Source organism: Amphibalanus amphitrite, unplaced genomic scaffold (assembly GCF_019059575.1).
Source record: "Amphibalanus amphitrite isolate SeventyFive unplaced genomic scaffold, NRLGWU_Aamphi_draft 000087F_arrow, whole genome shotgun sequence".
Classification (NCBI taxonomy): domain Eukaryota; kingdom Metazoa; phylum Arthropoda; class Thecostraca; order Balanomorpha; family Balanidae; genus Amphibalanus; species Amphibalanus amphitrite.
In genome coordinates, this window is record NW_024881583.1 from 432,501 (window position 1) to 446,607 (window position 14,107).

At 48.6% G+C, this 14,107-nt stretch overlaps 1 protein-coding gene and 2 long non-coding RNA genes across 3 annotated transcripts in view; 2 read left to right on the forward strand and 1 right to left on the reverse strand.

The window, feature by feature from the left end:
- Positions 1–14,107, forward strand: part of LOC122379912 (protein bric-a-brac 1-like) — a 67,846-nt gene that overhangs the window by 43,926 nt on the left and 9,813 nt on the right. The window contains exons 3-4 of the mRNA XM_043362550.1: positions 3,837–3,992; positions 5,454–5,576. Coding sequence (XP_043218485.1) covers positions 3,837–3,992; positions 5,454–5,576 — 279 coding nt within the window. The remainder of the gene's footprint in view (positions 1–3,836; positions 3,993–5,453; positions 5,577–14,107) is intronic.
- LOC122379914 lies at positions 6,709–9,727 on the forward strand. The gene is made up of 4 exons (XR_006256253.1): positions 6,709–6,902; positions 7,997–8,160; positions 8,507–8,584; positions 9,309–9,727. It is a non-coding gene; the product is annotated as an uncharacterized LOC122379914 (long non-coding RNA).
- LOC122379915 lies at positions 10,864–13,881 on the reverse strand. Its single transcript, XR_006256254.1, has 3 exons — positions 13,730–13,881; positions 12,675–12,748; positions 10,864–11,733 (listed from the first exon to the last, which is right to left on the reverse strand). It is a non-coding gene; the product is annotated as an uncharacterized LOC122379915 (long non-coding RNA).

Sequence of the window (14,107 nt, forward strand, 5' to 3'; positions counted from 1 at the left end):
CACGACATTTTGAGGTTCCTAAGGTCCACTGACTCTCAGTCTATGACATGACATTTGAGGTCCTTGAGATGTGCCGACATTTTGACATGAAATTTGAGATGCGTGGACATCCAGACATGACATTTGAGATCCCTGAGATACCCTGGTACTCGACACGACATTTGAGGTTGGCAGACACTCCCGACATACGGACCATATGCTGTCAACCTTCGGTCGATGAAGTCAGGTCTAGTAACGGAAAGTTCTATAGTCCATGAATTCAACACAGCTCTCTTCAGCCCTGGAATAGACACAATCCGTGTTCCTTGGTGCCTGGACTACACAGCTGCTCAGTGCTGGTATTGACGGTTCTTCAAACCTGGAGCGGCCGACCTCTCCGTGGCGTGCTGGCATCTGTGTAAAGAAGACGTTTAGCACATGAAACCGAATGACGTTGACGAGCGATGCTAACGAGTTTTCTGGAGAATATGAGTTCGATGCAAGCCTCCTTATGCTGCATTTTGTGGCAAGTTGAGCCATTTTTATAATTGATCATTTTTCACCTCTTTCAGCTGAGACGTTTCCCGTCATGCGGTCATGCAGCGGGCGTCTGCTCTGAGACGCGGTGCTCCCGGCCGCTCTCTGTCCGTACACCGTCTCTGTGATCCTCTGATGCAGGTTATCGCGGCCGGCACCGGGGCCGAGCCGCTCCCTATTTATCGAGATAGTTGGGCCGATGTTGGATGTTTATTGAACAAATAGAGCCGGTCCGGGCATCGATTGGGTCCGCGCGGCGGCCGGCCGGCCGGTCTGCCTCCGACTGCAGCGCGCGGAGGGAGGGCCGGGCGGAGCCGGGCATCGGCGGCGGCGAAACAACTAGGGAAAACTGTCCACAGACGCCACAGTACACAGCATACAGCAGCAGTCACAGAGACTGCAGCGCAATGGGCAGACGTGCAATAACAGTGCATATAAACAGCCGATGGGGGTCGAAATGGATTTCATCAGCCGCGCGATTCTTGTAGTTTATATCGACATTTTTGCTCAGTGAAATAAAAATGCATATGCCATGCATTTATCCTTTCAATATTTAACCAGATGGCCATGTTCTGGGTAAAATTTTCGCCGTGGTTCAATATTTTCACGGGTGCATTTTAACTCACCAGCAGCAAATCGAACCGCCATTACTGGCATGACTTCATAACTCACAATGATTTTCTAGCTTATGCGCATGTTACCTATATTCTGGTGTGCAACAAAAGTAGGCTTTCAACCTCAGTTAGAACTTTTATTCGTTGTGAAATCTGCATAGCCACTCTGCACCTTGTCATAAAATACTTTCTAACGTTCCTAACCTCCCTGGCGACAAAGTGACAGTCCGCGCTCCACAGTCCACACGGTCTTAGGTCGCCGCCGTATTATGGAAATGAATCCGGTGTATTATAAGAATGTTCACCGCATATGTTTGTTAAATTATTTATTACCAGACTAGACCTCTGAAATGTGCTGGCGTAATGACTGTAGAAGATGTAGCAACCAAATGCAACATTGTTTGCGGTGACGGGCCTACACAAGTTTGCAATAACAAATTTCTGCTGCTCTACATCACAAGCTGCATATCATACATATGAACTATGCATAAATGCAAAATATGTAAGATAGGTATAGTTATGTAGGTACAGCCCTCTGCAAACTGCGTGGTAGGTATTCTTTTTTCGACAAAAATGAGAATAACGCGAATACTATGCTATCGGTCATTCGGAAATCGTAACAGCAAGACGCGCTAGACCCCGCCCCTTAGATTGGCATCATCACCGTATCCATTTTTCATCTAATTCGGCAATTAAACCCAAAAGTTTATATTTGCCCCCAAAACAAACTTTTGCATTTTGTCGCCATACAAGGCGTAAACTTTGTTTATTGATAAACCTAATCGAAGGAGTGGAGCATGGCGCATCTATTTGCAGTGAGTTCCGACCGACTGATAACATAACCTTTGAGTTATTATCGGTTTTGTCGAAAAAAGAATACCTACCACGCAGTCTGCAGAGGGCTGTACCTATATGTAAATGTTATCACGCTGTACCTATTCTGCTTGATCTACTATCGAACACTGCTTGGCAGACCTTGATTTTTTTTTTGCGTGACCTCAACACCGTTTGCTACTTCTAGTGACCCAATAACGATACGAATTCAGTCGGCCATGCGGAGACCGTCAGCCCTCGACCGGTAGGTATGCTCGCTTGCGACCTTTCGCTTAGGTCGCCAATTTCGGTTGGCAATCGTTTGACCGAACGGGAAATGTTTAGATTAAAAAATAGGCTTCAGGTAGACTTTTGATTATTTAAAAAAGCAAAATTCCAGTCTTGCACATTCGCGCGGCCTCAAATATATGTAGGTAGGTATCTAATCGTATTTTGAATAGACGGACATCTGACTGGATCTGCATGGTTTACAGCGCGGCTCTCTGTGCTGCTATTTCTGTGAATTTCCTACGCGGAAGTAGTTTCGCTGCAATCAGCCGCTCTCGAGAATTAAACTTCGCTCGGCAGGCTATATAAGTTGTTAATTAAATAAGATTAGATAGATTTAAATTAAATGATAGCGGCGCGTCGCAAAATGGCGGCGCTGGGGTCGGGTCGCTCCCCCGGCACCACATCTGCCAAACATTTTCCACAGCACTAGCCATGGAGATTCGGCTCCACTATTGTACGCTCACATTCCCTCTCCAAGTCTATGCGGCTGACGGGCGATGACGCGCTACGTCCGAACATTCTGTTCACACCCCTCCCCGCCCCACCCGTCCATATTGGCGCATGCAGCATATCGAACGCACACGTTGGCGGTGGGTTTTTGCGTGCGATATTTGTTTGACCGGTGCTGCGGTGCGGGCCGGGTGTTTGGTGAGCCCCGCGGCGGGCCGCCTGTGCGGACCGGGCCGCCGGACCTCTGAGAGCGCATTTGTGTGTCGCGGGTCAGTTACATGCGAGAGCTGCTGCTGCATTATGCATCAGCGTTGCTGTGCGTACCTCGGCCGGCGGCGCCGGGGCGACAGAGACCGGCGGCGGGGGCGTCCGCGCGCCGCCGCGTGTTGATACCCGGTATGTTTAATGCATAGCTGCATGTCGTTATGTATTTTTGCGGCTGACAGCCCATAAATATGCACTCAAATGCGGTGCACTCAGACTGTTATAAATAATCGTAGAATACCAATGGTCTGCGGCCGAGAGCTGGCGTATAACGATTGATTCTGTCACCGTGACTCGGGTTAGAGACATATCTACCAGCGTGATGACAGAATCCCATCTATTGCATCAGCTGGTAAGTGCCGGGTTATGTGGCATATCATTCCCGCCGCCTGATGTCCATATATTACCGAAGAGGCGCTAAGTGCCATCTCCGACTCCATTGGCAAACGTTGGACTTTCCCGATGACGTCAGGGCTTTCTCCAACCTGGGTGGTACACATTAAGTTTCCAATGTGGTGTGCCAATAGTGACATATCGGTAAGCCCCATGAATCGATTGCTAAGATATGACTTGTCATGCACTTCCTAACACATCCATGGGCCGTTGTTTATATGTCGAAGAAAGAGACGCTAATGGATAGTGTGTGACACGATCTGCAGATGCCATGCCCATGACTCATGGGCGCCAATTTACTTATTTGAACCGTTTTAGTTTTGAACAGTCTCCCTGCCCATAGACCGCATTTTCGCCACTCTGACCGTTTCTCAACCAACAGACCGTGGCTCTGACCGTTGTCCATAAGACCGTGTAACCACGGTTCGGACCGTTTCCCGTTATATGCCGTATATAGTCCGCCACTCTGACCGTCCTCTCTCCTCTGTGTTGCAGAGCCGACGTTCCAGCACCAGCTGCAGCAGGCGTGGCAGAAGTCGTGGAACCAGCAGCAGAGCCTGCTGCAGAACCTGCGCTTCAGAGAGCGCGGCCCGCTGAAGTCCTGGCGGCCCGAGACCATGGCCGCCGCCATCATGTCCGTACTCAGGGAGGGTGAGTACGGCATTAGCACTGAATAGTGAAGGTACGGGCCGTAATTACGTCCGTACGGCGGGGAGGGGGGGGGGGGTGTGAGTACTGGATGCCGGTCGGACTGTCATGCCCTTACTGCTTAGAGAGGGCAAGTACAAAATACTGGACGGGCCATCAATCCAACTGCCCTCAGGGAGGGGAATGTGCTAGCTGCTAAGCATGGACGGATAAAGTATTACTCCCACTTAGAGCGGAATAAGTGCCAATTCAGTCGTTATCAAGCGCTCCCTTTTAGCCGAATCACCTCGGAAAGGCCATGTCATGTGATGATTATAGCGGATTCCCGGTAAATTATTAGCTGGCGCGTCCACTTGTCTATCAATGACCGACAAGTGTGTCCGTGTGGCCTCATCTGCGCGTGGTCACCGCGCCGCGCCGGTGCCGGCTGCTATGTCGCGCCGGTGTGTTTCGGGCACCTGTGGGTATAAAGGGCGGTGGGGGTGGGCTTTCTATACCTCGACACATGGGTGCAGGCATACCCTCTATGAGCATGTCGTTCATTGGAAGCACGTTCTTTCTCTTGGGTGGCTGTCTGACGCGCCATGGGTAGTGGTGCCCTGTCGGGTCATTGCTGGTGCCCTAACGGGTGGCTGCAGGTACCGTTTTCTGTGGCTGCAGGTACAGGTGCAATCTCTGATATCTGCCCGACGCTCCATTGCACTATAGGTGTCCTCTCGAGTGTCGGTAGTCGTGTTGCCACCCTGCACCGCCGACCGGGTGGCATACATATTAAGCGAAATAAATCTTCACGTGGCTTGCAATTATCTCTGGACATTGGGCAAGGGCATGTAAGATGGATGGGCGTGAGACACGAATGGACGATGTTCTGTATTTGATAGCGAATTTCATTGCACAAACTGTTTTTTGATGCTTTAGCGACGATATTGTTGTTTTGGTACGATTTGTGGTAAAGCACAGTTTAGCGTCGGTCAGGTTTTATTACGGTCAATATTCCCCCATCGAATACGAGACCTATGCATTCGTGACTTGATAAGCATAAACAGTGCATGGGTTTTCGTTTCATAAAATAGTTGATTTACCTACACCTGGACGTTATATAAGCAAGCATTTTGAACTGGAGAACTCGAGATATCGTGTGCTGGAACGGTCGGAATGCCACCATCGGAACAACCGTCCAGTTCAGCCTGTCACTGTTTCTGTCGAGTTTGTCCCCTTTCCAATCAGACCCCGACCGACAGGCAAGTTCTGAAATATCCCTGGTCACTGGTGACCGCTAGTGAGCCCCGACCTTCTGGGAGCTGACCTGCAGGTGACCAGTGACCTGTGCCTGTGACACGGCACTGACCGAGCACCTGACTCTAGTGGCTGGGCCTGTCCAAGCGTCGACTGAACCCCAGCTGACCCATTGCTTCTCAGTGACCTCTGGTGACCCCGAACTAACCGATGACCTCTATGTTTCAGGCCACAGTCTGTCGCAGGCGGCACGCACGTACGACATCCCGTACCCGACGTTCGTCCTGTACGCCAATCGGGTGCACAACCTGCTGGGGCCGTCCCAGGAGGGACCCGGCGGCATCCCTAACGGTGAGTGAGCCTGGCCTGCGAACTGCCGACTGGCAGAACATTGCTAAAGTCTGCACCAGGGTTGTATACCAATCAAGTCGATTGAATTGATTGATTTGATTCAGCGCGTATTTTGAGTTGATTGGATTGAGTCGATTGACTTTTCGAGATGACTGGTTGACTGACTCGTTTGACTTTAGCGACGGGTTGACTGATTTGATTCCCGAAAATTAGAGTGACTCGTATGATTGAGTCGATTGAATGGAAAGTTGAAATAAGTTTTAGTTGACGAAAAAAAATGACACCAATTGATGACATCAAAGATCACAAAACTACACTGAAAACTGCTTGTCATCACAACTGCAATATGGAGTAGATGGCCAAATAAAGAACAGGGCCTAAACATGAACAGCCAACTTTGACTTTCAACTGCAATAACTGCTCCAATCCTGTGATAGAACCTGGCGATGCACCTACCTACCTTTCTGCACTCAGCAGGGAATTTTTTTTAATCCAGATGATAAAGTGCAAGGCCCTATATACTAATAAAGTGTGATTAATTACTAATTCACATCTCCACATCTCCTCAGAAACAACCCACTGAACTCTATAAATATCTGAAACCCCTACAAAAATAACTGAAACAAAAGCGCCGTTTTCGTCTCGCTAATTACGTTTACATTAATAGCTAATTTGCTGCATTGTTTAAAGGAAAAGGGCCACCTTTAACATGGGGATTGAAACTGAGATAGCCATCTTGTAGCCCGTGTCCGAAAACCTCTCTGTCTACCACCTTACGGCCGATTTCGGCCTCCATTCGTAGTTATCGGCAATTTTAAAAGAAAATATGCCAGGAATGCGTTCTTATCCCAGGAATGCGTTCTTATCCGACAATACAGCCACCCGCGGCGAGGCTTTGGTTTTTAACCAATCAGCTTGCAGCAGTACTGATCAGGCACGGATCCCTGTACTAGCGAGCAGACCACGAGCAGTTGCGTTATTTTTCGTTGTCTGTTCTGGCAATCGGCCGGCGGATGAACATCCGCAATCGAATCTTGAAATCCGTCGCGCTGATTGGTGATGAGTTTCATGAGCTACTTTTATGAGGTCTATGAAAGTAAACCTATGCTATGCCCTGAACAGATGACATCTCGTTTGGTAGCCAATTGCTAAAATGCATTTTTATCTTACGCAAGGCAGTATACCATATTTTATACCGTGGCTCTGATCCGAAATCAGGGCATTTTTGTTCGAACAAATACCTATAATAACGATGAAGAAGTGCGTGATCCGCGGAGCAAACGACCTACGTCGGGTCGGGACTGATATGCGTGTGACTGTGCACAAGTAAGTACCTAGGTACCTAGGTAGGTACCTAAATTCTTATTTATTGCAATGGCTCTTTTATTACTTTTGTTTTCACAGAACTCTCCCCTGGATTAGCAAACCCTTTTGAACTGTTCAGGCTTTCACAACTGAAATGCCAGACTGGATAAAAAAACGCAAGTTATGCCGAATATGTCATGCGAAGTGGCGTGATTGCGGCGTTGCCCTGAAAATTTCATCGCACATCCAGCATAATTTTGCATGCGTCAAATTCAGCGCATGGTGGCAGCTGAATTTTTAGGCGCAGGGTGACCGCATGGCGCATAATGTTTATGCAAATGGCTGTCACCGAATTTTTTGACACGCTGTGGTCAATCTAGCAGCAGACTTGCCCTGCGGGCGCTGGCAGGTCTGAAGAGAGTCGGAACTTCCGGCCTGGGCCTTGTTTCACCTTAAGATTCTACAGTGTGCCACACAAATTGTGGTATTGGGTTTTCATGGGAACATTAACTAATTCAGACGCTCAGAAAGGGAAGAGCGTCTGACTCCGAGGCCCCGGAACGATCTGTCTGGTTGATATAGCCTTGGTCGGTAGATATGCACATGTGCTTTATGTAAAAGTGGCTTAATTTTGGTGCAAACAGGCACCCAACTTTCAGTGGAAATCATGCACTGGAATTTCAGCTCAAAATTGTTTGCTTCAAATTTTGGCGCATGAACGGCTCACTCGCATCCGGCGTAGTGTATGGATGTTTTCCAGTCTGGCTGAAAGGCAGAACTCAGACACATTTATCCAGCCCTTCAAATCCCATTTCCTGGTTGTGGTAACACCTACCTTTCCATGGGGGTTTGGTTCATCTCTTGTCTACACAGTTTTCTTTCACTTATGTGCTGACAAGATTAGAAAAGGAAACTCACCAGAGCCCAGTTTCACCAAGTGCGGTAAACTCAATTTGGGGTAAACTACCAAACTACCCCACTACTTAACTACAAAAACTACCCCAAAATTTAGTTTACCGCACTTGGTGAAACTGGGCTCAGTGGAGCTATTCAGCTTAATACACAGAGTATGTGTTGCATGGACTAAGCATGTGTTGACCCTTTTTTACTTTTAGGTTCCCACTAAAAAAAGAAGTACAGAGAAAAGTGGATGAGGGTGTGTGGCATGACCAATGAGCCAAGACCACATGACCACTTAAACTTAACAAGAAGTGCGCACCATGATAAGCACAGTCAAAAACGTTTGCGTCTAAAGAACAGTGCTGTGCCGGATCAGAATGTAAGTTATTTTTTAAAAGTGATGAAAATGCCTGCAAAGTTATCAAAAGACTTTGAATATTGTTTTTGTAACACTTCACTCTAAAGTTATTCCTAGTACCAGACATTACAGCTTTAGTGCAGAGTCTTTATTTGTGATATTTTTAGCCAAAAATTATTACTAGTACCGAGCCCTTACAGCTTTACAGCCCTAGTACCTTGCCCTTATTTTTTATATTTTTTAGCCATTTCAACCTAACCGAATATCTGTATGTTTGTATGTTATTGTTTTGATCTGTATTTTATGCTACCTCCCTATAGGTAAGTTTTATTAAAACATGTGGTAACGGTGTGCTGATTTTTTACAGATTCCGTATACGCCTTGGGTTGCTGTCGCTGCTCGGTCACCCACAGATGAAAGTGATCAAGAAATGGACATCACTCAGGTAAGATTCAAGCGTCCTTTATTTTACACATAATACACTAAGCAGTAGCACCCTAACCGCAACATATGGGAATGCATTGCCTGGTGGGTGCCTACTGCCTACCTGTATGCCAAGTTTCAGCTAAATCGCCCCAGTAATTACAGAGTTATTGAAATGGGAACAATTCGGCACCTATTCTTTTTGCATTTTGCACGTGCAGTGGGGGTCACTCACATAGATCAAGAGCATCCGACCTTTGGTTGAAGGGGTGCAGCTACCCTACAAAATTTACCGCAAGACCGCCCAAGCGGCTGCTGAGATGAGCCTCTCAAAATCACTTCTTTTGCAACTTTTGACAAATAACACCCTTGACTTTTCACGTGGCACGTGCCACGACGGTCCCTGTAATGTATCAAGAGTAGTCAATTACGGGGTAGAGGGAATAGGGCTAGCCAACAAAAAAAAAGACCGCAGGCCAATCGGTCCAGCGGTTGCTGAGATATAAGCCTCTCAAAAGCGTTACAGGCCGGGCCGGGTCGGGCCGCTCATACTGAGCTTTTTCCGTGATATTGAAAAGACTTCGCTTCGCTCGCTCGCTCGTAATTAACAATTCATGGTTGACTATATGGATTAAGCTAAGTGATTGCGCTCTATTAGCACACTATCTAAGTAGCCCTTAATTGCTGCCGGTGCGTGGACTGTGAAAGTGAGCCGAGCTGTGACGCAAACCGTGCGCCTTTTTCAGGTGTGGGATCACTCGTGGAAGTTCACGGCGGATACGGAGCCGTGCATGCAGCTCTGGTTCGATCCTGCTCAGGGAAGCCCCAATGACGCCGTGGCGCGCATCTGGGCTGAGCGGGTGGTGGCGGCCGGTGCGCGGGCGCTGCCGCGTGGCTGGTGGCCGCGGCCCTGGCGGCAGCGGCCCGCTCCTGACCCGGTCGCCCTGTGCCGAGCACAGAGCGCCGACTGAGGTCAGTCTTGTGATCGAGCTTCCGCGCCGGAGGTGGAACAGGTGGAGCTGGCGGTCACCTGCGCGGGCTCGGCGGCCTGTAAGCCGTGCCGAGACGAACCGCGACACTCTTGCTAGATCTGCACCCCATTGTAATCTTCTGTAGTCGATATTCGGTAGGTACTCAATGCTCATTTTTCTGATATTAGACGAGTGGCGGGTTTTGATGTTACATTGGAGACTGCTGTCTCGGGTGGCCCGACAGTGTTCGATTGTGGTGTAATGTAGATACATAGACGGGATGCCGCGGCTCGGATTCGTAGCTGGACTACCATGTGCCTGTCGATTGAGATGCTTTGCCTGGCGATTGAGATGATTCGGGGCGCGGCCCCACACTGACGCCATGGTGCAATGAGTGACTGGCGACAACTAAGCAATTATGTACTTTTGTAGAACACATGTTTTCATGGATACGAGAGGCAGTCCTTTTTTCGCTAGCAGTCATTTGGTTCACGATACTTTCGATACCGACAAATATGTTCGGGCGGCCGGTCCGTCCGCAGCTAATGCGTGCTTGCCCGCCGATGCCTAACGGAGCGCTGTGCTGTCTACGCTCACTGGTCGCTGGCCCGAGAGCCGTTCGGTTGCTGCTGTTAAAACAGTTCTCACAAAAACACGCTGGCTGGCTGCCAGTTCTTCACCAATGAGAGGCCCAGTAGCATCAGCAGGTAGCATTGTTTAATATTACTATTCCATTTTGTTTACCCATATGTCCGACCTAGAGCCGACTGGTAAAAAGCGGCAACCGAGCAGCCCTCCGCAGCGCTGCAGATCATGTACGCTCGATTATACACAATATATGTGTCCTTCTTGCACACAGAGACATGACGTTTTGTAGAGCTTTTATATCGCTTGTGGCTGAAAGGAATATTGTACATTTTAGAGCTTTCATATACGCGAGAAAATATGGTGCAAAAAAACATTTATGAAGCCTGTTGAATTTTAAAGGTTGTTGGGGCATTTCACAGACTGTGTCGGTGGGCAGGGCAGCCCGGCCCCGGCCGCCGCCGCCGCCGCCTCCTTCACTGGTATGTGGCAGGGACGGAAGCTTCGTATTGATATACCGGGGTGCAACTCAAGCAGCATATCACCTATCAAACAACCTTCGGTTATGAAGTGAATGAAAACTAAATATTATGTATGACTGTGATCTGCGCTGCGGTGTTTCCAAAGTGGAGGAAGTACGGGGAGCTGGACCCGGACTCGATGAGCCCTCTACTACGGATCTGGGTCTTCGCAGCTGATCGTCTGTGAATGAGAGATCATATGATACCAATGCATACCGAACGGATCAAAAACAGTGCCATTATATATTTGCAATTCTACAGCTTTACGTAAGCCCATCCTAGTGAATGCATTAATACGCGTTGATTTGACAACTGACATCCGGTTGAAGGCGTTTTTTTTCGGCCAACAGCCGGCCAGCAGTTGTTGCAGGCCGGCCTCGTTGGGAAGCAGGTTCATTTTCCGACAGCCACTGCGTGCGGAAGCACTCTCTGATGGCGCGGACGGCGCGCGCCGGCTCCTGTTTCTGTAACGTGTAGAGGCGGGTGTCGAGCAGCTGGGCGCGTAGCGGGCGGTCCTCGAGCACGCGGAACGCGGCCGGCTGGCGCGGGTACAGGCGCTCCCTAAACAGTACGCCCGAGTGGTGGCAGAGTCGAGCGTCGCGGCGCGGCAGAGCGCGCGGCGCGGCCGCCGTCTGTTCCAGCTCGGCGTCGGCGCGCCCCTCGGCGAACAGCAGGTGCAGCTGACGGTCGGCCAGGCAGAAGCCGCTGATGCCAGGTGTGCTGACGTCGCCGGGCCGGCGCGGCGCGGCGCCCTCGGCCGCCGCCGGGCTGGGCGGCTCGTTGAGCTGCTGGATGAGCTGCAGCACGCCGCTGCGCTGCAGGCCGCGCTGCGAGACGACGGCCAGCAGGCGGCCGTAGGCGCAGCGCGCCGGCGCCGGCCGCGGCAGCAGGTCCAGCGGCACGGCCAGCGACACGGAGACGGACAGCTGCGCCGCCGACTGCAGCAGCTGCAGCGGCCCGAACGGCGGCGGACACGTGCCGCGCTCAATGTCGGCCGCCGGAGAGGCAGCCGGTCCGGCCGGCACCGCTGTCAGCGGCACCTCCACACTGAGCAGACGCACGCCGCGCGTCAGGGCAGAGACGTCCACCACCACCTGCCGCGCACACAGAGGGCCGACAGTGGTGACAGCGCGCGGCGGGTCAGACCTCACAGTGGGGATAGCGGCAGCGGGTCAGACACCCTTATAGAACAGCACGGGGCGGAGCCGACAAAAGAGGACGAGGAGACGGTCATACAGCCGACTGAGGTCCGGGCACCGACTGACTCAAAGTGCTGAACATGTCACACATTTCTAAATGGCTTCTGTAGGACGGAATAGTGTCTCTTCCTTCCAAGGCTTACTTGCAGAATAATATGGAAAGACACAATTTTACAAGTTGTGTTTTTATGACATAAGTTCTTTATAACATTTCAACACGCAAACATCATACCTTGACAATTGTTCACGATGAAGATCATGCAGGAACATTTCATATTTAGTCACCCTTGATTATTTTGTTGATAGTGATGCGAAAGGCAAATTACCAAAGTATATATTTGCAATTATTTGAGTTAATAATTTCAACTTTTTTTGTGTTGAAAATTGACTTTTGAAACAATAAAGACAAATGAATTATCAGTGTCTGGAAAGGTGCAATGCTGAAAGCTTCTTATTACATTCTAATTTATATCTAAAGCTTTGTGATATCCAAACTCTCAGAAATAACCAAGGACGTAACCAAGGAGGGGGGAGGGGCACGGGAGCCATGCCCTCGTGCCCCTTCCCCCCTCGGTGATGGCGATTTTTTTTAATAAAAACAGCTGTGACACACCCCCCAAAATAGTGGGCCTAATCAGAGAAATTTTCCTTTTTTGGAGGGGGTACAACACTAGGCCACAACCTGTGACCCCCCCCCCCCCCCCTGAGCAAAATCCTGGCTACGTGCCTGGAAATAACAAAGCACATCCTATCCTTTGATGTTGGACGCAAGAGCCAAGTTGCTACGCGCCCTAACCCATAACAACAACAACATCCTATCCTTTGATGCCACTTACCAGCAGCTTTGCGCACTACCAAACAGCCACCTTTGGGCCTTTGTTGTTCTTGTTTTGGGCATTGTCAGTGGTAACTGGAAATAATCAGACATGATGGTCAGAGTAGGGAATGTGACTACAACAAAAATCATTTCATTCCTATAAAATAGGCATGATTTAATAGAAGACCTTCTTCCTTAGAAAGTGTGTCATGGATACCAGCTAATCTGTATGGTATTTATCTCCGGTATTATCATATAGGTATAACAATATCACCACCCGCCACCATTGAATGTAGGTTTTAGGTTGTAGGTTTTAGGTGGTAGGTTGGGTATCGGTAAAGCTGGTGTCACCGTCAGCGCTAACCGGTAAATGTGTAGATAAAAGGAATCTTAAAAACAATCTAACTTAACCTAACCTTACCTACTGACCTGCAACCTACCTACCCACAACCTACCAAACTAATATACGCTGACAGTGATGCCAGCTTTACCAATGCCGTACGTTGTAGGTTGTAGGTAAGGCTAGGTCAGGTAAGATTATGTTTCATTATATATTTACTGAGAAGACGGCTGAATGCTCTTGAGACGTGGCAATACATTTACATTTTGTAAGTAATTTTCAGGTTTCAATGAATATTTCCTAGTGGAATGTTTTGAAAACCATTCTAAATGATGACCTTTAGCATTCCATAGTACTTTAAAGCTAATTAACCACATCGCCAATGCTAGGTCACATTGCATGCCTACTTCCACCGGCAGCTCCATGGGATATATGATAGGCAGGGGTAAATGGAATATTTTTTATTAATATTCTTGAAGAAAATTATAGGCATGAAAAGAAGATGATCTGCCTTTGAGATTGATATGTGATGCCTACTTTGGAGGAACATAATCATAATAATTACACAATCATAAAAAATGCAATGTAACCAAACAGCCGCTTATGCCGCAAAATGAGAATCAAGCCAATCACTGAGGACAAACAATTTCAAACCACCAAAACTATATTCTTGCTATTCACCAATAATCCTAAAATAGCGTTCCATGGCCATTATATCCATCTTTCACCCTTACCTTCGACAGATAACTAGCGCCACGGGCAGACACACGGGGCGACAAGTTGTTTACAACCGCTACAGTCCGACGAGTCTATCCTCCTCAAGGCTGATTGGCTTGAGTGTGACGTCATTGCTATGACATCATACAGTGGCTGCGGTAGAGAGTATAAACATAGTACCAATATGTTAAATAGTTTGAAATACTTTTTAGCGAATTATGCACTTCTGGCACCGGTTTTGAAAAGAAAATGGAAAATAATAATGTCAAAATAAAAACCAACGATATCTTCATATTTCAAGAAGGTGGCACTTTTCCTTTAATTTGCAGCAGAACGTTTGTTGATCCTTTTCTCCTGAGAGCCTAGGCATAACATATTTAATATATTTCATTTTC